The sequence below is a fragment of the Mytilus edulis genome, chromosome 10 (genome assembly GCF_963676685.1).
Source record: "Mytilus edulis chromosome 10, xbMytEdul2.2, whole genome shotgun sequence".
NCBI lineage: Eukaryota > Metazoa > Mollusca > Bivalvia > Mytilida > Mytilidae > Mytilus > Mytilus edulis.
Genome location: NC_092353.1, coordinates 43,251,338 through 43,276,327, shown reverse-complemented (window position 1 = coordinate 43,276,327; position 24,990 = coordinate 43,251,338). Strand labels below are relative to the sequence as shown.

General features: G+C 31.2%; 1 protein-coding gene and 2 long non-coding RNA genes across 33 annotated transcripts in view; all 3 read left to right on the top strand.

The window, feature by feature from the left end:
* Positions 1 to 24,990, top strand: part of LOC139491239 (trithorax group protein osa-like) — a 49,947-nt gene that overhangs the window by 12,371 nt on the left and 12,586 nt on the right. For 6 of the 31 annotated variants that reach the window (XM_071278739.1, XM_071278735.1, XM_071278752.1 and 3 more), the window contains 9 exons: positions 146 to 295; positions 1,150 to 1,323; positions 2,188 to 2,265; positions 12,188 to 12,308; positions 16,185 to 16,280; positions 16,549 to 16,689; positions 18,293 to 19,363; positions 19,847 to 20,031; positions 21,004 to 21,108. In XM_071278739.1, the coding sequence (XP_071134840.1) occupies positions 146 to 295; positions 1,150 to 1,323; positions 2,188 to 2,265; positions 12,188 to 12,308; positions 16,185 to 16,280; positions 16,549 to 16,689; positions 18,293 to 19,363; positions 19,847 to 20,031; positions 21,004 to 21,108 (2,121 nt within the window). Of the gene's footprint in view, positions 1 to 145; positions 296 to 1,026; positions 1,324 to 2,187; positions 2,266 to 7,676; positions 7,872 to 7,943; positions 8,158 to 11,101; positions 11,218 to 12,187; positions 12,309 to 16,184; positions 16,281 to 16,548; positions 16,690 to 18,292; positions 19,364 to 19,846; positions 20,032 to 21,003; positions 21,109 to 24,990 lie in introns of those variants that run through there. The other 25 variants (XM_071278733.1, XM_071278731.1, XM_071278745.1 and 22 more) reach the window with 11 other exon arrangements.
* LOC139491243 (uncharacterized) lies at positions 23,069 to 23,425 on the top strand. The gene is made up of 2 exons (XR_011656496.1): positions 23,069 to 23,161; positions 23,381 to 23,425. It is a non-coding gene; the product is annotated as an uncharacterized lncRNA (long non-coding RNA).
* On the top strand, positions 23,511 to 23,960 carry LOC139491242 (uncharacterized). The gene is made up of 2 exons (XR_011656495.1): positions 23,511 to 23,631; positions 23,906 to 23,960. It is a non-coding gene; the product is annotated as an uncharacterized lncRNA (long non-coding RNA).

Here is a 24,990-nt window from a genome sequence, read left to right as displayed (position 1 = left end):
ATTCATAAATATTTGTAAAAAAAACAGGCCAAGATGAACAGATCTTGTGTGGAGTCTAACTAGGAAATATTGTGTTGGACTTCCTTCATGTAGTGATGCCAGCAGACGTAGAGATTACTTTCAATTCATGATTTCTTCTTTATAGGGTGGACCTGATGCAGTTCAACAAAGGTCAAGTTTTTCTCCAAACTATTCCATGATGCCTAACCAGTATAGTCCAGGACAGTTTTCCCCCAACTCTAGGTTTGGTATGGCAGGCACACCCAACAGACAGAATGCTGGTTACAATAACCAGGTAGGTTGTGCATATTTAGGTTGGCATGTCAACTGATTGTTTCTAATAATAGACTTACACATGTACAATTGTCACATGATTTGAATAAATTCTATTTGACATGTATTTTAAAAGAACACAGCTTCAACTGATAGAAACTTGTATGTGAAACTCAATTGACTGAACTTTATTTACTAGTATTATTGATTTGTCATGTAGATCATCCAAGTACTATTTTACATGTCTTAATAATGTATCTAAGATGTGGTGACAACAGAGAATAACAAATAACAAGTATATTTTGTGGACTGGTGCTTTTAATTGTAAATTTTGATTGAATGTCATTTAGTGTCAAGTGCAAGAACCAATATTAGGCCCAATCTCGGTTTTACTATGGGTTAGGAAATAAACATTTTAGTTTGCATTTCTAAAAGAGTCCATATATGACTAGTTTAGCAGATTTTTAAGTTTAACAGAAACGATTCTGTGTTATTTTGTCAACGAAATAAAAAAATCTTTAGGTATATTTGTTATTCTCTGGTTGCTTGCATAAAGGTTTACAATTTCAAATGCAATGGTGACAAAACTTAGGACACCTAACTAAAAATAATGATAAAACTCAGCATTACCATATCTGAGCATAAGAACTTGATAGAATAAGTGGCATGATAAGATGAACAAAAAAATAATTTTTAGTAGCAAAAAAAAAAGAAAAGAAACAAACAAATTGATAAGGTTTTTGTTGTGCGTAGATGGGACCACAATATGGTCATCAGCAACCATCCTCCGACCAACACGGATTTGGTTCTACGCCATCACAACAGTATCTTCCTCCGTCTTCTCAATCGTATATGCCTCATAATCCATCTCGACAGCATACTCCATCCGGACCCACACCACCACCATCATCAAGAATATCACCAGCACCATCAGACTCATCAAACTCTCAACCACCAGCTCTTTCACCAACTCCATCCAGACAACAGACCTCACAGACACCACCAAGTTCAGGGCTTCAACAACCCATCAGTCAACAACCTAGTCCAGCAGTAAGTTTTATTACGTTTAAATTAAAAGTTGCAAGTTTGGACCTCTCACTTAGAAGGGGAATAGTTTAAGGTGTTTTTCTGCCATTACCAAACCATCATTATGGACTAATTACCACATTAATGATGGTATTGTATACTGGCAGAAAAGATAATTTCCTTACAAAAACAAATCCAGTATTAAAGACCATAATATATTTAAATTTCATTTTTTTGCCGGCCCGCTTATATTTCAAATCTGCATTTGACGATGAATTTCATAAATTTTCAATTGATAGTGTCTTATAAGAAATATATATCTAACATGTATTATTATCTAGCTCTTCAGATGTAACTCAACAGGTTTTAAATCATATGATTAATGCATTCAAAATTTTGTTAAAATTTGAAATATTATCTGATTGGATTTCATATACAGTGCCTTAATAACCATTATCGCAATATAAAATAGTTAAAAACAATAAGTTGATATGAAAACGTCCTTAGTTTGAAGTTATCATTCAAGCATTCTTTTTATGATGTCAAAAAAATTATGTTCCACAAAAAATGTTCATTCTGAACATGCATCAAATATTTGCCACTGGACATTAAGCAACCAACTATCAATCAGTCATAAAAAACATACATGGGATAGATCTACGGAAAGCACTTTAAAATTTTAAAATATGTTTTGTACAGTAACCTTGAAAAAATTGTTCTTTACTTTCTCGCAAGTTCAATAAGGGCCAAAACATTTTACTTTTTTTCACCCCTGCTAACCAAATTGGTTTGAATGATGCTGTATTCATCCACTCAGATGAGTCATTTATTTTCCAACGTATGAAAGCATTAAGTAAATTCCATGCTAATTGTTATATTCTATTTCAGGGGAGCAATTCAAGTTGGAGTGGAACTAACAACAGTAATACAAGTAAAAGAAATGGGGAAGACATTGAAATGTCTGGGGTAAGTTTCTTTTAATCTATTTCTTAATTTGAACATCTCAAAAAGCAGGTTGGTAAATTAGTGTTGTTTTCCAATTGATGTAACCTGAGAGTATGATCGTGATTTGCCTTCAAAATTAATTATTGTACCAGCCCGGATTTAAACCCAGGACCCTTGGATCAGTAAGCCACTATGGTACTTACGTCAAAGAGTTATCAACATGCAAATGAATATTTGATTTTTAACAACATCTTTGTATAAGAGTGTTCAGGGCTGAAATGATCTCAGTTGATTTTTGTTACAAGGCCAAGGTTAAGTTTTTATTGTTTGAAACCTTTCTGGATTCTAAAAACCAAATATACTGCCTAGCTCATATAGTCAACAGACATATATATTTCAATCTAGATCATTATTTTGGCTACCCTTCTGCACTGAGACGACAACAAATTATGATTGTCAAATTGTTCGAAAGACACTATCAAGTTGAGAAAAGTCAGAGCAGTGCAGATTTTTGTAAAACTGACCACATAAAAAATGTAGTTATAGCTTAAATATTGAATGGGTTGAATGTGAATTCATTATTATTATTCCTTGGATATAAAAAACAAGAAGATGTAGCACGATTACCAATGATTGAGACAACTCTCCACAAGAGACCAAATGACACAGAAATTATTAACTATAGGTCATGTGAGGCCTTCCAACAATGTGCAAAGCCCATACCACATAGTCAGAAGGCCCAGAAGTAAAACAAATGTAACACAGCTACAAATGACAACCACTGAATTACAGGCTCCTGACTTGGGACATTCACAGGCACATACATACAGAATTTGGAGGGATTAGTCATGTAAGAAGGATCCCAACCCACCCCCCTTACCTGGAACAGTGGTGTAATGGTACAACAAAATTTTCATTGAAAAATATTGAAATCAAAAATCCAATATTAGAAAATCTTTTGTCAGAATCAGGTGTTAGAAGGTTCCCCATTACTGCTGACAAAACATATACTGTGGATTCATTATTATTCGTTGGATACCAATTTCATGGGTACAGGTGAGGCCACAATTAAAAATATTTTGGTTTGCCCAAACCCTACCCAAATGTTGAGACAGTGGGTAGGTAGGTAGGCATTTTCTTTTATTTTAAAAAAAAAAGAGAAATTGAAGTATCAGGTGTTTATTAGTCTTCATGCCTATCTGATTAAAAAAAACTTCTTCAAATCAGGACAATAAAAGAATTTGAGTAGGCAGCTTTTTTCTGGGTAGGTAGCGTTTGGGCAAACAAACCTATTCTTTTTTATGGCCTGAACGTAATTCAGATGTTCAATGAAGAACATAGTTTCAATAGGCTTTATATATGCAGAGATAGGTAAAACCACTGAATCAAATATCCCTGAATATGCAAGTTTGAGCAATCCATGTAGATTGATACCTACGAAAAATAACTGAATCCACAGTAATATAATCTTTAACAATTAGCATATTGTCTCCTCACCCACTGGTGACAGCTTCAAGGAACTAAAAGGTAAGAAAATTATGAAAATAATTCTAAATTTAAAACACGGAGTAACATGGAGTGAAAGATGTTTCACTGGTATAGAATTCAACAAATAAACAATATTTCTGATTCTCAGGGAAATAATTGACCAGAATGGATCCAAAGTTTTGTTTAAATAAGACTATTTATGACTGAGGCATTAAAAATAACTGGTAGCCTCTGTTTTCAGTTGGTTCACTAGATATTAAAGAGCAGACCATTTACAGAAGAATGTGCTCATGGTGCCCCTATCAAGTGGTTGAAGCACCCCTGTGTTGTTTTTCATTCTTACTTGAAAAAGTTTTTATTACCATAAAAAGATATCGGCCAATTATGATCAACTCAAGTTCTCCTTTGAGACATATGATTAATCGATAAAATGATTTGGGCAAACCATCTCATTAGCATATTGTTGGCTTAACAGCCACTTTCAGCACTTTGGGCTGTATTAAGTTAGGCAGTTTTATTGGTGGAATAAGCTGGAAAACCCTTAGAGAACTACAATGTACCTACCTTCAGCAAGAAAATGGCAATCTTATTTGATTTAAGATTGGAGTTTAACAAGCTTTGTCACGACTCATGAGCAGTTCTATGTCGCCACTTTTAAATGGCTAGTAATCACTTCAGATGAACTACTTGGCCAGCTCCCCTAGACTCATTACTTAAGCTGTGTAGGATAGAAACCATTCTTATACAATGCCATGTATGTACAAATGTACATGTATAAGACTGATTAATCTGTTATGTAGGGTTCTTACATCAACTCAATTTTCAAACAGTTGCAGACTTTTCTGTTGAATTTTTTTCAACCCCAAAAAAAGGTTGACGTATTGATATTCATTTCCGTAAGGTCCATTTCTATCTGATGCCTCTCAGTTGTTAAACCAACACTTGGATATCCTACAGTACACAGTGTTGTTGCTATTAATTTTATCTCTGGGATTCTCAGGTATTTCATCTTTCCCATGGATCATCATCAATAAAATTTATATTTCAAAAAAAACATTAAAAATTTGAGGTTCTTGGCTGTTTTTAAATTTGACACAAAATGCAAATATTGAATTCTGAGATTATGTATATTTTATAATCCTTTGTACTCAATTGACATTAAAATTTCCCAAGAGACAAGATTATTTTTCAAGATGTCACTAAAATTGTATTATTATTGAAATGCATGCTGTAAATTGCATCACAAATAAAGCTTTAGTTGATTTAATGAAACTTAAAAGGAAGATTAGGGGTCTAAATTAAAATTCATGCTGATGCTAATTACTAGGAAACTCATATACCTGTATCAAGTACAAATTTGGGTAGCATCACTCTTACTGTTCTTGAGATTTGTCCCTTTAAATGTTGCATTTAAGTAGGGCATCATCTGTATTCCTCATTTATTTAAGATATAAAGAAAACAGGGACTCAAAGGAAATGTTTTTCTGCTACAAAACAAAATAGGTTAATTCATAACATTCTTTTATAAAAGTTTCATTAGCTGAATTATCTCCCCTTAAATGGCAATTTGGAAAAGAAGTTAATCTAGCATAAATATGTGCTTTAATTGTAAAAAGAAAGAAAAGAAAAAGCTGTGAAATATGATAAAATACATAGTTTTATTCCTTAAGAGGAAATGTCTTTCAAATGAATCGCATTGGGTCTGACATTAAAAATCTAGACACATTTTTTTCTGCTTCTTTATAATCAAAGGTGAGGGAAAACACTCTAAATCAATTTTATTACACTTTCTGCCACCAATATGTGTTTTCCTTTTTAAGATGAACTAGAAATGTTTCCTATGGTAATAACTAATATCAAGTTCTAAAAAAGGACCAATATTTTGTCCAAAAATATCAAACCTAGTGTTATGGGAGTTAGAATTGTAAATAAGAATTTCTACATACAATTGTAATGTTTTGTCCAAAAAAAATCAAACCTAGTGTATGGTAGTTAGAATTGTAAATAAGGATTTCTACATACAATTGTAATGTTCTGTCCAAAAATATTAGACCTAGTGTATAGAATTGTAAATAAGGATTTCCACATACATTTTTAATGTTCTGTCCAAAAATATCAAACCTAGTGTATGGGAGTTAGAATTGTAAATAAGGACTTCTACATATAATTGTAATGTTCTGTCCAAAAATATCAAACCTAGTGTATGGGAGTAAAAATTATAAATAAGGATTTCTACATACAATTGTAATGTTCTTACAAGCATTGCAGTACTTACCCATTATGGTATGGCTATAGAACTGCAAAAGTCTGACTTAAAAAAGACTATTGTAATAATGTTGCCCTTTGTCAACTTGAAATTAAAACATAGTAAGTTAATGAAGTTTGTAATAGCATTGTAAATCATCAATTCATCATCCCCTGGTAGTGGACTCGACAGTTGCAGATCCAGAAATTTTCAAAAGTGGAACCCCCTCCCCAACCCCTAAATCTGCCTCTGAATCATTTAATCAACAGGTTGCCAGAACAAAACCCATTTAAATCTAAAATATTCGTAAATTTTTGGCTTGGCATTATCTAATTGTTAACACTTTCATCCTTTGATCTCTCATGGAGAGATGTCTCATGTGAAATTATACCACATCTCTTTATTTTTACATTCTCTTTCTCTTCTTGTTATAAAAAAATGACGTCGAGATATTTTAGAAGAAAATAACAATACTGGAAAAAATAAAAAGTTATTCTCTTTTCTACATTACTGAGAATGAAAAAATCACTGACCCATTTGCATAAATTTGTGTATTTTTATAGGAATGTGAAAGAGTACACACAAAAAAGACCTGCTGATTTATTTAAAAAAATCTTTTTCTTTGTTTTATGTCAGATGTCAGAATTCTGTTATTTGACATAAAAAAAAAGGTTACATAAAAAATAAATATGTGAATATATGTAATACAAGTATAACATCAAATTTAAGAATGATAAGATACCATAACCGTTAATGTAAAATCTTTTTAAAAATCATTTTAATCAAATAGATATATATATATATATTAAAAAAAATGATCTACAAATTGTCAAGGCTCTTAGATAGACTGTTACATATTTATGAAAGTGTATTAATATTTAGTGGTGTTTAATGACATTTTTGTAGGTTCAGTTTCCTTTAATTAGTTAAAAGGAAGAAAACCATGAAATTTACGATTAAAATTATACTCCTAAAGATAAAAAGTCGCTTCTTCAGTATTTTATATTATTGAAAACAGAGATTTTTCCCTGAGGCAATTTAATTACATAGATCAATAGTGTCAACTTCATTAATTGCAATTGAACTTCAAATCAATTAGGTTGTAATTATTTTTGTCTACAATTTTATCCAGAATTACTTTCACTTGAAAAGAGTTGACAATTTACGGTGGTAGGGGCAGAAATCTGCTTGTTTCTCCGTTAAAACTGTAGCTATGGCTATGTTAGTGTGTAGAGAATATTATTGAACACTACACAGTTAGCTGATAACCAAGCCTGGTATTCATACAACACCACACATTCGCCAAGCTGACTGAATTGCTATTGATTTTCTCCCCTTGAAGTTAAAGCTGTTGTTTATCTTACTACCAATACAGAGTTTCATGTGTTTTTCTAAGTCTTTTCCACTTTTAGACTCTTGTTTAGAAAATTTGCTCAAATTTTAAAGATTTTATTGAAAAAATTAAAGTTAATGAAATGTGAAAAGAAATTTTGATATAAAAATAGTAAAGAGGTATTGATTTCCTTTGTTTATTGAATTTGTAATTTGAAGAGCATTAGAAGATTTAAATTAAATTGATTTGGACCAATTTAAAAATTAACATCTTTTAATCTTCTTGCTAAGTTCTATTTCAAATAAGAATATTATCAGGCAAAGGTAATTAAATTCTTCTTTTCATTTCCCTTTGTGTGGTACAAAGAAGATTACTTAAGATTTGTGAAATAGACTATAAACTTGAGCTGATCTGACACACCAGCCCTACAGGGCCGAGCCCATAATTGACAGAGGTTGATAAATGCTAGAAGATTCAAGATTGTATTATGTCCCTTGTTGCCTGTGTACTTGATTTTTGAAGTGAAGAGAAGTTGGACCAGTCCATTGTTAAAAAATAGGGGTAAGATGATTTATTTTTCCCATTAATTACTTAATATCAAAGTATATTTTACCTCAAATTAAAATCCATAGAAAACGTATTTTTTCTCAGATAAAACAGACTAGGTTTGTAAAAATTCACTGAAGGAAATTAATAGCTGATTACTTTAAATTTCTTTTACCTTTTGGGCTATCATGTATTGAGCTGTGTAGGGGAGATATTTTTGGATTCTTTTATTCAGTTGTAGTAGGCATACACAGCTGAATATACATAGCTCTGGTATACTGTAGTCAGAGGGGAAATACAGGTAATGTTTCTGTTGTGTTGTCTTTTTAAATTCGTTATATTATTAATACATTAAAAAAAAACTTTGATTACATTTGAATTAAATGCTTAAAAAGATGTATATTAATTTGTATTCAGAACAATAACCTTTAAAGATTTTCAACACAATTTGTAACAGAAGTTCACAATAAAATAAATCTTTGTACATTTCACTTGATAAAAAAAAAACATTTTTAGATTTTTTTTTCAATTTGACATTAGTTGAAGTTTGGACAATTTGTATATCTGTTTTAAATTTTAAAGAATAATTGAGGTAATTTAATATTTAAATTAAGGTCTAGTTACCTATTGGGAGACATGTGCTAATTACACCTGTGTGAGTCAAAGTGAAACTAGCCAGTGATGTCAGCTGTCTAATCATTTCACTCACACAGCTGTTTATTTCTGGCACAGCTAAACTTGTTGACATAAAACTGATCAGATATCTCATTAAACCTGAACATTTGGTGCAGTAATCTCAGAAATCCATTAGAGGGCAAATACAAACAGATTTGTGACAAACACTTGATTTCTTATGATTGTAAATTTTAAAAATATGACCATAATGAAAGGGGACCACATAAAGAATATTATCTCAATGCACATTTTGTTTTCCTCATCAAAAACATTTTTTTACTTTTAACATATTTATTTATAGTGGATTGGGAAAAAGTTATTACATATTTCTATCAACCCCTTTCTACTTTGTGGGTGCAAGTGCTGCCTTGATGTAATATTTTTTTAGAATGAAAAAGAAAGTCTGGTTGAAATGAGACATAAATACAAACCAGCAAATATTTATAGTGTACCATTCAGGGGCGGATCCAGCCATTTTAAAGGGGGGGGGTTCCCAACCCAGAGTAAAGGGGGGGGTTCCAGCTATATGCTCCCATTCAAATGCATTGATCGGCCAAAAAAAAGGGGGGTTCCAACCCCCGGAACCCCCCTCTGGATCCGCGCCTGCCATTTACTTGTCAAAACTGTCCTTTTCTTTTTTGTCGTTGTAAGGAGTGGATAGTTGAAATTTTGAATTTGAATAGTTGCCTGCCTGTTGGTTAACACGTAACTTGTGGTACAAAATGGGGATGGGGAGATGTAATATAAGGTATTTTTCAAATGCTCATTTCAGTGAAGTCAGAACACTTGTATTTAATTTATTTTGTAGAACTGTAAACTATCTGAATGTCCCTAAGTATCTAAACTGTGTTTATTATCATATGTTAAAAATAAAAGCAATTTGATGTGCTAGATTGTGACCATACAATGTTTCTAGGGGGCTTCTTTAATTGTTATTAAGTTCACATGGCAGGATGTAAAAAGTGGATTTCTGATAATAGGATTATATAATATTTACTAATAGATTTCAAGCTTCCTTTTATATTGATAGCAATGAATATAAGTTAGGATGAAATGACACAAAATAAAGAGAAAACCACGAATTTTTTAAGACAAGTATGGAAAGAAAATTTATAATTTTCTGAAATAAGTTATTCCTAATGTGAAGGAGAAAAATTAAGTAAAGATTAACACTGATCAATTGTTTGTCAAAAATGCTGAATCCAAATAAAGATTGTCAAATATGCTGAATCCAAATAAAGAGTGACTTAGACAAGTGTGGAAAGAAAATTTTATTTTCAGAAATTTGTTTTTCCTAATGTGAAGGAGAAAGTTATAATTAAGGAACTGATCAATTTTTGCCTTTTTGACATGAAAGAAATCTTGATTGTCCAAATCTGCATAAATTTCCTAGAATTTGTAATCTGACTAGCCTGCTGGTTTCCTGATGACTGACCATAGAACAGGGAACAGGTGTTAGAGCTTTCCAATCAATATCACTAGCTTTGTACAAAGGGTAATAATCAAAAGTCGTGGAAAACAGATGTGTAGAATGGTAAAAACAATATCCGTAATAATAAAGAAAATGAACAAGGTTTTCTAGTCAATGTTCTTTACTCTAGCTTGTGAGACGGTCAGAATCCGAATTTTATACATGAAAGAATGTTTCAAATAACTGCAATATACTGCAGTTTTAAAAAATACTGCCCCCTTACACATGGTAAAGAGACCGTTTCATTTGAACTTTTTTTTATATTATTTAAGATATGAATTTGATTTTAAAAACTGTATTTGTAGTAAATTTTTAATTTAAAACCGTTTTATTGAGTTTAAGCAAATAAAAGAGAAAATATAAGGAAGAAAGTGTTAAAAACCCTTAATCAGAAATATTTCCGTATGAAATGATTTAAATCAAACCTTATAATTATATAATAACATAAGTTATTTTTGACCTCTGACATATGTTATTTTAGTTCAAAAGATTTTTGTCATGTAAATAGTCTTATTGTTAATGTTAAAAATAGTTACTTTTTCATGTATATATAAAATAAGACATTTTCCCTGATATATTTATGTATGTATCAGTGATACCTAATATGTGATAAGTGGAAATCTTTCTTTATTGGGTAATGACTAATTAAAGAGAAAAGAAATCAATAGAATTAATGTAAATAATTAACTAGTTCCAATATTCAAAGTCATTAACATCAGCTGGCAAATGATTACAGAAACGGCAATTTAATTTACTCTGAAAAATAAGTTGGAGACTGTTTATAGAATAGAAATGGGCTAGACATACAGGCCTTTTATAAAATACCTGGTATGTTCTACCTGACCAATCTTTGTACAGGTAAAAACTTCATAGCTTGAATACAAGTAGTGTGTGCTTCATATCAAGCCTTTGATAAGCCTGTATTATAGTCTGTTTCACATTTTATTATTAGTTTGAAAAACATCATTATTTTAATACTTTTCCTATGAAATAAATGCTTCTAAAGTTTATGAAACAAATTAGATATCTGATGAGGAAAATAGTAAAATGTGGACTTTGTTTATCATCTGAAAAAGGGAATTTGTGATAATTGATTTTCAGCTTGCCTTTGTCTGAACCTGTTATACATTATTCATTGTTGACACATAGGGAAAAACACAGGTAACACATAGCCAAGTTATAGAGATATATTGGACTTGTAATTCCAGTACTTAGGTAAATTTTTCTCTTCTCACATAAGGTTATTTGAAACTGTATTTAATTTAATGATGATTGGGAAGTTGTGACCTATAATCGAAGTAAAACATTGTTTGTTAAATACGTAGTTATAAAAAGGGAGAAAAAGATGAACTGTGTGAACTACACAAATAAATTCAGCATTTTTTTTTATATTTATCCATTTAGAGAGAATTGAAGAAAAAAACCTTAAAAGCTGAAATAGTCAGTAATTTAATAACGCTTTTTACTGAATTTTGTTAAACATCATTTGGGGCTACCTGAGGGGGATTTTTCCAATCTTGATAAAGGGAGATTGTGGTTTTGATTTTAACGATTATATAATGACTTTGTAACCAGTCTAAAGGGGACTATTAAAGCAATGAAGTAATTATTAATGTGAACTAATTTGTGAAATTTGATATAGCAAATTATATGATTCACTAAAAAAGCAACGTAGGGAGAAATGTACATCCTGTTTACCTTTTGTTACCTGTTGTGCAAAGTTTAAATTGAGAATAGCTAACTGCACAATTTTAAAGGGTCTACATATGTAACAAATCGAGAGAGAAAAAGGGGGAATCATGTAATAAACTGGGATTGAAATTGTAAAATGTTAGAAAAGGATGTATTGAGTAAATACCAGATATTCTAGAGATATTCTAGAGTATTGTTGTTAATAAAGGGGGAAGACAAATAAGTTAAAAAAAAAAAAGTTATGAATTTGGAAATTTGGATGTTAGATGATTCTACCTCCAAGTAACCATAGTGAATTTGGAGTAAAGAGCAGGAGTCAGTTTCACAAAACTACTATTTAAGTCGTAAGCAACTAGTATATTTAAAACAAATCTTGAGTCGTTACTATTTTTGTGAAATTGACTCCAGGTTATTGAAACAAATAAAAAGAATCTTATACCAAATTGATTTGTTTGAAATAATTATGTTCAGAGTTTTATTTTTTTCATTTCAGGATTTACAGTCAGAAGAATCTATTGATGGTGTCCAACATCCAGCAGTATCGGCTTTGAGACCAATCCCATCACCTGTGGGGTCCTCAGGGTCAAGGTCAAATACTCCAGCTTCATTACCTGGTAAGTAACAAAATAAGATTCAGTTACCTTACCTCTTTTTCTAGGTAAGTTGAATGACTAGGCAAGTTCTTTGAAAATGTCATGTTTGAAAGAAATGATCCCTGATCATAGATTTGAAAGTATGGAGATGTGAAAGTTCAACAGTTTTAGACAAAGTTGTGTTAACATTACACTCAAGCGAGAGGTGTGAGAGACAAGGTATAAGACCAATGAATATAATGATAATGTTAGGCTTTAAATCATGGTTATTCAAGGTACTGATAGAAGTTGTCAAATTTTACTTGTCTAGTACCAGTAACAATCAGAAATTTGCAATGTTTTTCAAGGGATTTTTTAACAGGAATTCCATTTAGATTTATTCTTTTACAATTTTTGGTTACCAAAAGTTATGATTAGCACCATATAATCAAATAGAATGTCATATTTTGTAATTTTATGATAAGAGGAGTATTTAAAAACCAACAACATTTCCATGATGTCCATAATTAGATGCCAATTTGTGCCATTAACCCCTCATTTTAACATATTTAGACAAGAAAAGACCCATTAGAAACAAAAGATAGGTAATCTTCAGATATATGATATCGCCAAGCCATACCACTAAAAAAGACTAAAAATCTCTTAAAAAATCAATTCACCCCAATTTTCAGATATTAAATGAAATTGGTGATTACATGACACAAAGACATCTTGCAATATATGTAGTTCAAATTTTAACCAAAGAAATCATATGCCAGTATAAATTAAAATTCAAATGAAGGACCATTGGTCGGAGAATTAACTGGTTGAAAAGTTTATTAAAGCCTTTTGATTGTATTTTTGAATACAAGATTGATGTCAAAAATTAAAGAGGTAGAAAAGTAGTTGATTTCTCCAATATTTGGAATCTATTATATCATTTCTGATCTGAGATAGGTGGTACTTTATTAAACATGTTTGTCTTTGACTTTCCGATATCAAACCAAATAAAATTGAGAATGGAAATGGGGAATGTGTCAAAGAGACAACAACCCAACCATAGAAAAAACCACAGCAGAAGGTCACCAACAGGTCTTCAATGTAGCAAGAAATTTCCGCACCCGGAGGCGTCCTTCAGCTGGCCCCTAAACAAATCTATACTAGTTCAGTGACACTGAAAGCCACACTAATTTCCAAATTGTACACAAGCAACTGTTTAGTTGTAAACAATAAACATTTATAATATGGAAATTTTTGTTTCGGTCATAGATAATTTAAAAGTAAAGAATGAAAGAAACTATTAATAAGTTTTTAAAATTTGTTTATGCAGTCCCCAAGGAAACTTGAAACACGAAATTATGAATTCAAATATAATCTGGTTGAAGGGAAACAACTCTTGGTATGAAAACATGCTTTTATGTTAGCATTTAGGTACAACAAACAGAAACTACTGCATAGAATGATTTTGACACACAAAAATTCAATTTGTCTTGGTGATAAAAATCAAGGAATTTCGAATGTCTTAATATGTAAGAACACTTTCGTACAAAGAAAAGATGTGTTTAACTGAAAAGTCTTGTAAATGTTGATATAATGAGAGGTGATTGCACTAGCTGAGAAGTAGATATAGAAGTTTTACAAAAAGTGTAGACATATTTTTAGATAAGAATAGGGTAAAATTATTTTTAATCATCAGGGATGTTTACATGTATTTATATTAAAGTATTTCTAAACGGAATTATATCTTACCTTTAATGAACTCTGATCCTAATCTATAGGTTATTAGAGACATAATATATATATGTTTATTGACACAATTTTTATTTTGTATTCAAGTCATTCACATTGTGTCACCTGAAGCATGAATTAAAATAGGAAACAATATATACTTGTAACCAGACACTTATAAAAATTGTTTATGTTGGGGGCGTATGTTAGGTCACTGGGTTATCAGAACACATCTTTATTATGTCTTGTGAATCTGTTATTAATAATCCTATGTTATCTTACAAAATTGATCTATTGAAATTGTCTACAAAAAGTCTTAAGACATCAATTGAAATGGAACAATAGAAAGATTTTCTTCTTTGCAAATTTAAAAAAAAGAATAACACCATGACCTTTTCTAGATTCAAAAGTCAATCAGGTGTATTTGTGGTTTTCACAATAGAGAGCTATTGAAATCTTTCATTGTAATTCATAAGTAGGAAACATCTGGGTTATTGTTTACTCAAGGTGATAAGTACTAAAAAACAGTTATTTTAAAAGTCAGGGGATTTCCCACTGTTTATTATCATTAGATTAATGGTTTCTCCCTTAAGCTAATTATAGACAATAATGTGTTGCTAAGTAAAGCAAGGTCATGATCTGGCACCTGTTTGATGATTTATTGTTTATATACATACATTATGACATCACAGGACTTAAAGCTAAGACTCACTAAATACTTCACCTGTGCATGGCATTGAGAGATAAAATTCAATTATAAAACCACAAATCACATTTGTTACTGTCTTATTATTGCAATTAATTTAATTGTTATTGGTTGACTGTGCAAGATATAAGTGCACCAGATGCAGTATAAAAAAATCAATAAGACCCACTTAATGATGAACATAGTTATAATTACTGAAGGTTTATTAGATCATTTCACTGTTTATGATTGTTTGATGCAAAGAGCTTTAACAGGTCTCGTTAAATTACCATAATACTGTATCCTAGAGTGCAGATTGATCACATTATACTGAAGATAATGTGATGTTTCATTCACTAACAATTAAATCAGTGATAGTGAAATATAAATAAGTACTTCTTGTGCAAGGAAAATGTGATAGTGAAATATAAACAATAACTTCTTTTGCAAGGAAAATGTGATCGTGAAATATGATCCAAAATTCTTGTGCAAGGAAAATTATTTGTTTGCACAGCATGAAATCAAAAGCAAAATTTCTTGATTTTTTTTATCTTAATTAAAATCTAATTTTAACTTTAACTTTGATCACCTGCAATATCATTAAATTCTTAATATATGTAAATTCAAATTAGTTTATATATAGCTAGGTCTTGTTTAAAAGAATAACTATGCTTATTTAAATAGCACTGTGAAAGTTTTTTTTTTTTTTTTATGTACATTCGATACAACCATTAAGTATTTTCTGATATTTAAAACTGTAAGAAAACAAGAATCAACATGATCAAGTGTTTTCTATAGTTATATGATCCAAATGATGATATGCATTCTTTAAAGTGCACAGTGCAAGGGACTTTTTGAGTAGTAAATATGCTTGCATTATACACATGCTGCTTTCTTGAAATTAGTTCATATGAAACATATCAAGATTCAGTACCTACAGAAGTTAGTTAACAAATAAAAGTATATAATTGCTGATATTGGGGAGCTTATTAAACTGAAGGCTGTTTCGTGAGCCTATGAAGAACGTCTAATAAATCTAAGGTCACTCTTTATGAACTTATTTGTAAGGTCTTATGAATCTGAGGTCACTGTTCATGAACTTATGGGTAAGGTCTTATGAATCTGTTGTCACTGTTTATGAACTTGTGTGTAAGGTCTTATGAATCTGAGGTCACTGGACATGAGGTTTTCTGTTTGGAACTTTATTAATCTGTCAGTTGAATATTGAAATGCCACTTATTTCATCATTGACGATCTGCTTAATGAAGGCAAGTTTTCTTAAGCTAGATAATTGGTACTAACCAACACCATGAAAATATGGTCTACAACATGTCTACAAAAAGCAAGTTGGGTAATTCCTGTACACTCCATTGGTCATTAACAGCTTGAAGCTGTATGTGTGAACTGTGTTAATATGTTTTCAATTGCGTCAACAGTGTTTAAAAATATTTAAAATTTCTGGATATACACAAAACAGAAATGTATAAATTTATTTCTTTTTTCAGGTAATGCTGTTGGGAGTCCAATGCAGCCTCGTTCTTCATCACAACAAATAGATGGACAAAATACTCACATGAACCAATCACCCATGGCAACTCAAGGTTCGTATAATGTATACTGGGTTGTATTTGAAAATAAAAAAAAGTATAGTTAAAGTTTGTACAATTAAAATGTTTATTAAGCAATTGGAAATTCTTGGGGTGCTTAACAAATGCTAGCAGTTAGTATAATGCACTTTGCAAATATAGCCTCTACTTGTAATGCAAATCTTGACATTCTCTAGGTAAAGAAAGATAACTCTTATTTTCTTGTAGAATAAATGCATTTATATTTTAAAGACCTGACTTGAAAATGTGAGATATTTTGCAGGTTACAGTCAACAAATGATGCCACCCCCAATGGGGCCCAACCATATGAACTATGGTCCAGGGGGCAAGATGCCACCAAACAATATGTCTGGTCCTGCAGGAAATTACCAGCCATACAATAGTCAGTATCAACCCCAACCTGGTAAGTATATTTAAAACCTCACAAGTCCAGAAAGATAAAATGATCTTTAAAAGCATTAACCTGTATAATGTTTTTAATTTGTTTGATTGTTGTAAGTTAATCTATTATCTTGTTATAATTGTAAGGACATAGCTTGTAAACGTCAATGAGACAACCTCCCAAATACACAAGATAGTCTTACAATATCTCATCACAAATTTAGAGGAACTGCAAAGCTTACAAAATAAACCCCCCTGCCTCTGCAATGTCTATGATTTGCTAAAGGAAACCCAAAAGTAATTTGCATCAAAAACAATATAAGAGATGCACAACGGTATTCTATAATTAAGTTTTATGATGAAAAGGGGGCACAAATGTTGACCCTAGTGTGCCAATATGGTAAGTCTGTATGGCAAAGTTAACACCAAAAAATATTTACTACTCTTTCAAATTTGAACAGCTTGACAAACGACTATTCAGACAGCAATGATAACTTTTCACAATTTACAAGATAGTACGCAATATAAAATTGTGGTTCCCTAATTCTGTGGAAGGCACTTACTGCTTTTAGAAGATTAAACCACTGTATAATAAAGTTCAACACTTATTTATAAATAATTTTAACATTATAAAATCGATGTGGGATAGAAGAAAATACAACTTCCTTATCCTTTCAACTTATTTGAATGGAATAGACTTGACGGAAAGAAAATTTTTCAATTAAGAAAGTTTTGCAATGACAATATTACAGGACTACAGGTTATTGCTATTTTACCAATTTTCCTTTGATCTTACGGACTGGTAAGGCCTAAATTAATATATTGTTTGTTTCCCCAATTCCGACCCTGCTAAGCCAGATGTGGGTAGGTAGGTAGGGAAATAATTTTATTTTTTCCAAAAAGCTGGAACAATATTGTTTGATCCAGTATGCCTGAAAATCAGACATGAATAAAATAATATTTGACTTAGTTTTGACAATAAAATTTTGTGAGTCGGGAACATTTTTGCAGGGTCGGTCAGCATTGGGGAAACAAACAATATTTTATTTAAGGCCCAATTTCCTTGAGAGATATGAAAAAAAGTTGTTAGAAACTAAGTACATGCCTGTTGTCAATTAAATATACAATGTAGTCATAGGTAACATAGCGATAAACATGAGCATTGGTCATCTCAACTCGATTGCTTTTCTCAACTTTCGTCATACTGACTCAAGCGAGAAAATCAATCTCGTTGAAATGATAAACAATAATCTATAAATAACTGTTCTACTTTGTCTTTTAGAAGCACAAAAAATATTAATAATTTTAAATGTTTCTGTATAATTTTCTGTTCAGTTTGAAATTTCTTGTGTAAATACTATTACACAACAGTTGTCCAGCATGATAAGGACTGCTTAGATCGGTTTTGTAGTCAATATTCACTGCTGATGGATTTTATTTGTTGTCTGGATATTATTGGATTTTGATGTTGTAGACTTCTCTGTAATGTCTATTTCAAATCCTAAAGGTATTTTTTTCTAGGGGATTATTGATTTTGATGAAAAGATGCTGTTAACCATGCTAAAAAGATTTAAAAGCAAGCAAAATTAAAAAGGTGAAAAACTATACATATTTAAATTTTGTAGGTTTTCCAAATAGGCAAGGAATGGGAATGTCACCTAATTCTGGAATGCAGAATTATCCTCAAAATGTATATAATGGACCTTCACAGCCACCGATGAGTAGCAGTTCGAATATGTATAGTGGCCAGAACATGCAAATGAATAGAAATATGAATAATTCAAATTTTATGTATGGCCAACAAGCCCAAGGGAATGCTATGAACAGTCAATATGGAAACATTAATCATATAAACTCTACTGGACCACAAGGACCACAGGCCCCTCCTGTTGCTCCTCCTTCAAGTGCAATCAATTCTGCGTCTGGCGTTCAGTCTCCAGGAATGCAGAGTGCAACAACACCTGTTAAAGGTGCACATGCTGCGGCTCAGGCTGCCCTTGCAGCAGCAGCTGCGGCTTCTGGTCGGCCACAGCCAATCAGATCTAATATGACATCACCACAGCGTATGTTTTCCCCTCAGAATGTGAATCACAATGCCTATGGACCACAAGTGAACAATAGTATTCCTAATTCTACAAGTCCTCTTCCTAAATCTCAATCTCCAGTGCCTAGTTCCACATTTGGACCTCCGCATAATAGTATGGCAAATAATGGTGAAGACAGTAATTTAAGTGATTCTAGTAGAGTGTCACAGCCAACAAACTCATCTCATATACCCACTTTATCAGAAAGTATGCCTTCATCACATAATGCATCGTCGGACAAGCCAAGTATGCAACAAGATTCAAACTCGTGTAGCTCAACTCTGTCAAATACATCAATTCCTGGTCCAGGTGATCACATGTCAAATAGTGCTATTAACTCTGGAATATTGCCAGATTCAAACTCGGACACAAATATGAGTGAGCCAACACTTGAAAATGGACCTAGAAGTAGTACTCCTGATCAAAGCTCTCAAGCTTCTTCTAGTTCAGAACTAAAGAAACCAATGTCAGAATTAGCAGGTCTAATTGCTGATGATAGTGACAGCCATAGAAATAGAATGGTGTCGTCAAGACCCTCAGAACAAAGGGGCTTTCCCCCATCACCAAAAAATGAAATGCCTATTACAACTACAGCTACTACAAATAATACAGGTAATATTAAAAAGTACTCTCCTTCAATAGTATTTTAATTTTTGTAGGGAGAACAAATATATTGAAAATTAAATTAAATATTTATAAATGTGAAGTTTCAATAAAGTGTTATGATTTGAACAATCTTTATGAAAGTTATTTGCTTGAATTTTTTATAAACACTATATTCTCATTAATTTACTGAGTTAAAATAGTTTAGCACAGTTAAAATTTTTCATTTTAAGTATTATATATACAAAATAACATTGCAAAAAATATTAAGATGCAACTATTACCTGAAAAAAGTATAAAAAGAACTAACTGTAGAATATTTTATTCAAATTATTATAATTAGAACATACATTGCCAAACTTTCCTTACTCAGTATATTGGCTTGTTTCACTGTGGTAGTTAACTTTGATTAAAAAAAAAATAGCACACATAAATAGAAAGTACACTTTTCCCTGTAAAAACTGAAAAAAAAACTTTAAATTGTTTATATAGAAACAGAATTTACCCAAAGTATTACAAGTCCAGTAACAAGTATCTCACAACCAGGTCAGCCAATGATGGAAGGTCAACATAATCACATTCCTCCCCACAACTCTGCACCTATACCACACTTGATGTCACAGATTGAAGCTCAACAAAGTCAACCTTCGACTCCTGCTGCTGAAAAGAAAAAGAAGGTTTGTAACTCACAGAATTTCATATTATCCATCTGTCAGTTGTCTTATATTCAAATAAACCAAGTTTCATGTGTTATCTTTATTTTTAGCATTGAAAAATTTTGTAATATTTTAATCCTTGAGTGACCTATTTCAGTTATAAATCATCACTGGTTTATTTATCTCTGGTTTTCATTTGAATAAAATAATTTTGAAATCAGATTTCTGAGCTATATAAAATTCTATGGGAAATTGTGACCATGACCATTAAATGCCACAATGTAAGAGGTTGACAGAAGAGCACTAAAAAAAATTAAAAAATTATGGAATGTAAACACTATTTCTTTATTCTTAGATTTTGATTTTCACTGCCTCTTATTTGAAAAATATGTCATTGTTTCAAAATTCCCATAGGGTCTGGGAACATATATTATTATTATACAGAAAAAAGGTCAGTCATTTTTCAGTAGATACAAAAAAAAATCACATTTTTCTTGACAATGATTTTAAAAAGCATGACAAATATTCATGAAAATTGGTTTAAAATGAAAATGAGTAAAATGACAGAATGTATCTATGTATTATTATAATTCAAAAATTACATGCCGTGCTTAATGTATTTTGTTCTTTTGATTTAGCTCCATAGGTTTTTAAGCTGTTGCCAAAGAAAACATATTTTAACCTTTTTATTTTTAGTAAAAATGTAAAAAAAAAAAATTTGATATATATATAGAATTGATTTCTTATTTTTTTGCACTTATTTTTTCTTCTTTTTTATTTGGTACATAAATTTTAAAGATAAAGTATTAACAACAATGAAAGGATAGAACAGTATGGAGTGAGTTCAATTTTATTAGAACTGATTTGTGAAGAATATTATGCCAAAGATTTTAATTAATATTTTATCAGAATTAAATAAAGATCAATTAAAAAAAGCATAAATTCGCCAGTAAAAGAAATAAGTATATAGAGGTATGTGTTCATTTTAAATAGGAAGTAATAACATCCTCAGCACCATCTCCAGGTGGAGCCAGTAACACCTCGTCATACCTGGATGATATAGATAATATCAACAGTCCTACGACATGGACGTCATCAGTAAGTCGGTCGCTGGGCGTGGTGTATAATGTGGGTTGTTATTTGTCTGTGTCAAATACCTGGTGTTATGGCGCTCCTTGTCAACCCTGCACCTCAGGTGACATCGGCACTTGTTTCTTGTTATATTGTATCGTTCTGCACTTAGAATCGCTTGTGACTTAGCTTCATATGGTTGCAACAAACAAAATCGGTATACGGAATTTTGTACATATATCAGACTAGCTTGTTATGGGGTTTGCTAAAAGGTCCTAGGGATTTTGTTTTTATTTATATCTTCTGTTTGGTTTTTTTTATTTAATCCTTCGTTTGTCTATATTTTAATTTTTCTTTTCAGTAGCATTTGGTTTGCTTTATGATGTACATACAATTCCTAATCTCTTGTCATATTATGATCAGAATTAATCACCTAAAGTTTATTGTTATGTAGGAATGATTGAGTATTATTGTACTATATATATGTATTTATTCTCTGTTATTTATGTTGTACTTCCTTTGCATTTCCACTTTATCAAACATAGACCATGCATTTGAACAATGATTTTTCTTCAGTTAGCCAATTCTCTGGGAAAAAGACACAGCGTGAATCCCAAAATTTACTTTATTATTAAAACTTTCGTTGTTCCCGTTCTTGTCTTATAAATCCTGTAAAATACAACAAAATGTTCTAGTGATGATATTTTAGGCTGGAGTTTCAGACTCACAGATTTTTCATCCTTTAAAATAGGCAGAATAAAAATCTTAAGTAATACATATGTATTTGAAATTGATTTAAGTTTTCAAGTTATATTTAATGACAGTTTAAGTATAAAGAAGATAAAGTTTATAAAAAAAATCGCACATAGGGGGGTATGTTTGTGATACATGTTCTTGTTTTGATTTTGAATTATTGTTTGTTCCAAGTTTTGTTTTTAGGATAAAGAGGGATTAGTCCAAAAACTAGTGTTATTTATTTTTAAAAAATTTCCGTGGTCCTTTTAAAAATGGCTACATCCATCTGTCTACAAAATTAGTGAACGTGGTGTTTAGAATGAAGAAAACATGAAATTTAGCATTGCACAACATTACCATCAATATTAAGAAATAATTTTTTTCATTATACTTGCCTATTTACCTTTGAAGTAATACATCTTTGTTTTGTGTGTATATTTTTGATTGTAAAAGTAATTCAATCAAGATTTGGTTGGTTTCATGTGATGCTTAGAATTATTTTAATGTTGGGAGTCCTTGTATTTGTGGTATAACATAATTTAATATCAAAATTTGAACCAATTTTACTACCATTAATAGACTTTGGTGATGGTGTTCAAAATTATACAGGGTCACAATGAATTTTTGGAAATATTTCCCAATGTGCTGATACAAGGATAATATTAACATGGAGCTTGAAATGTAAACAGTCTCAGTAAAACGTGATGTGGACTGAAAAGGTCATATCACTAAGTAGACAGTTATGTGTTATAATGATGACCACTTTAGGCTAGAGTTTCAGACAAACAGGTTCACCACTTGTTTGAATGAGGTTTAATACCATTCTGAATGACACATATATCAAGTCTACACTAGAACTTCATTTCAATAGCATATTTTGGAAATTACCTTGAACAGACTAGTTATGCTAATAATAAATTGTGAAACTTGGTAAACTGGTAGTCTTTAGTTGAAACAATGATATATTGATTGACGGATGGATTAATGTCCAACAGCATATACTGCATGAGATTCAGCCAAGCAGGTTCAACACTTGTTTTAATGAGGTTTAATACCATTCTGAATAACATACAATTTTGTACCATATAGTAAGTTGCCCTCCCTGGACATATTATTCTGACTCAAAGTCAACCGGTGTTCTATCACACAACCCTATGCTATTTCTCAGACAACCCATCATATCTCAATCCTTATTGCTGCATTTTAAACAGAGAAGTAAGTGCAACGAAGCTTGTGTCAATTTTATAAAGTCAGGTTTAATTTTGTTCAAATTGATGCCTGAAAATGCTGTAATATCTATGTGTTATAATGATGACCACTTTAGGCTAGAGTTTCAGACAAACAGGTTCATCACTTGTTTGGATGAGGTTTAATACCATTCTGAATGACACAAGTATTAAGTCTTCACAGGAATGTCAATTTCAATACTGAATTGGAAAGCAATACTTCATGTATTATATATTGGAATAATTTCTTTCTATTGTGCAGCTATTTCTTTTATTCATTATAATTATCATACATGTTATTATGATGACCACTTTAGGCTAGAGTTTCAGACAAATAGGTTCACCACTTGTTTGAATGAGGTTTAATACCATTCTGAATAACATCCTATATATTACTTCAACCTTCCCAGACACATTATTCTGACTCATAGACAACCAAACTTAAATCATTCTCCTATGTGCCTCATATTTAACATGCAAACAGCAATAATCATTTCGGAGTGTTTTATTTTCTGGTCATGCTGATCTTGAATGGCTTTCTTATGTGTTATTATGATGACCACTTTAGGCTAGAGTTTCAGACAAACAGGTTCACCACTTATTCTGACTCATAGACAGGCAGGTTCACCACTTGTTTGAACGAAGTTATTACCATTCTACATGACACAATCTTCTGACCCCAAGACAACCAAACTTAAATCCTAAACCTGAGACAACCTAACCTAAACCATACATGTATAACAGAAAAGCAACAATAGCCAAAACAAAAGAGTGGTTTTATCTGGTCAAGCCATAATCTTGAATTGCTTTCTTATAATGTGTTATAATGATGACCACTTTAGGCTAGAGTTTCAGACAAGCAGGTTCACCACTTGTTTGAATGAGGTTTAATACCATTCTGAATGACACATTTTATATTTAGTCTTCACAGGAATGTCCATTGCAATAGAAATTCAATATTATTCATCAAATTTCTTTTCTCTCCTGAAGTTGAATTTTTTAAACTTCTGTTTCATTGAATCATTTATATGTTAACCATGTTATAGTGATGACCACTTTAGGCTAGAGTTTCAGACAAATAGGTTCACCACTTGTTTGAATGAGGTTTAAAACCATTCTGAATAACATGTCGTATATTTTAAAAGTATATAATGTAATGTAAAAGTAAATAACTATACACAAAGGAAATTCAACAAGATTTAGGTTTTGGTAATATTTTCGTGGGATGAATGGTCGAAGTTTGTAAAGATTTGACATATAAGATATTAAGATTGGATCATTGTTACATTAGCAGGGCGGCAAAGGCGATTTTTGCTTTCAATGTATTAATCCTAAAAGAGTATTAAATGTTTTTTTTTAGTTAAAATAATTTTTCCAAAAAGCAAAATATGTGCTTTCAGTATGACGCTTGCCTGTTATTGTTCATTTTAGTTAAGTGTTGTACTCCTCAAGTGTCTGTTTTTCAAAAGCTTGTTTTCAACAAAATGGTGGTTATTTGTTTCCTAATCAAAGGGAAATAACCTGTGAACTTACTGTATAATAAGACGCTTGATGACGACCCATAAGTCTAGAGATTAAGGTTTAAAACAGGGCATCCATTAAAGAGAGAAGAAACGTAATCTTGCAGCAATTATTTTTGTTATGTAACTATTAAATATACAGGTGCCTGCTTGGAGAATTTTATTTGAACCAATATTATAAATCTCATAAATGTCATAAGCCATCTTTCAACTAAACTTGTGAATATTGGAAAGCCTTCAAATAAAACAAGTCTTTTTATTTATCTTTGTATATCATGAGCATTTGAAAAGTTAATCTTTAAAGCATGCAGTATATATGCAAGAAACTAAACAAACTATTACTAATGCAGTCCATTTGATGGGTGTTTTATTTTGTCAACATTTACAATTTATTTCTAAAATGTTCTTTTCAATACAGCTGAAATTTT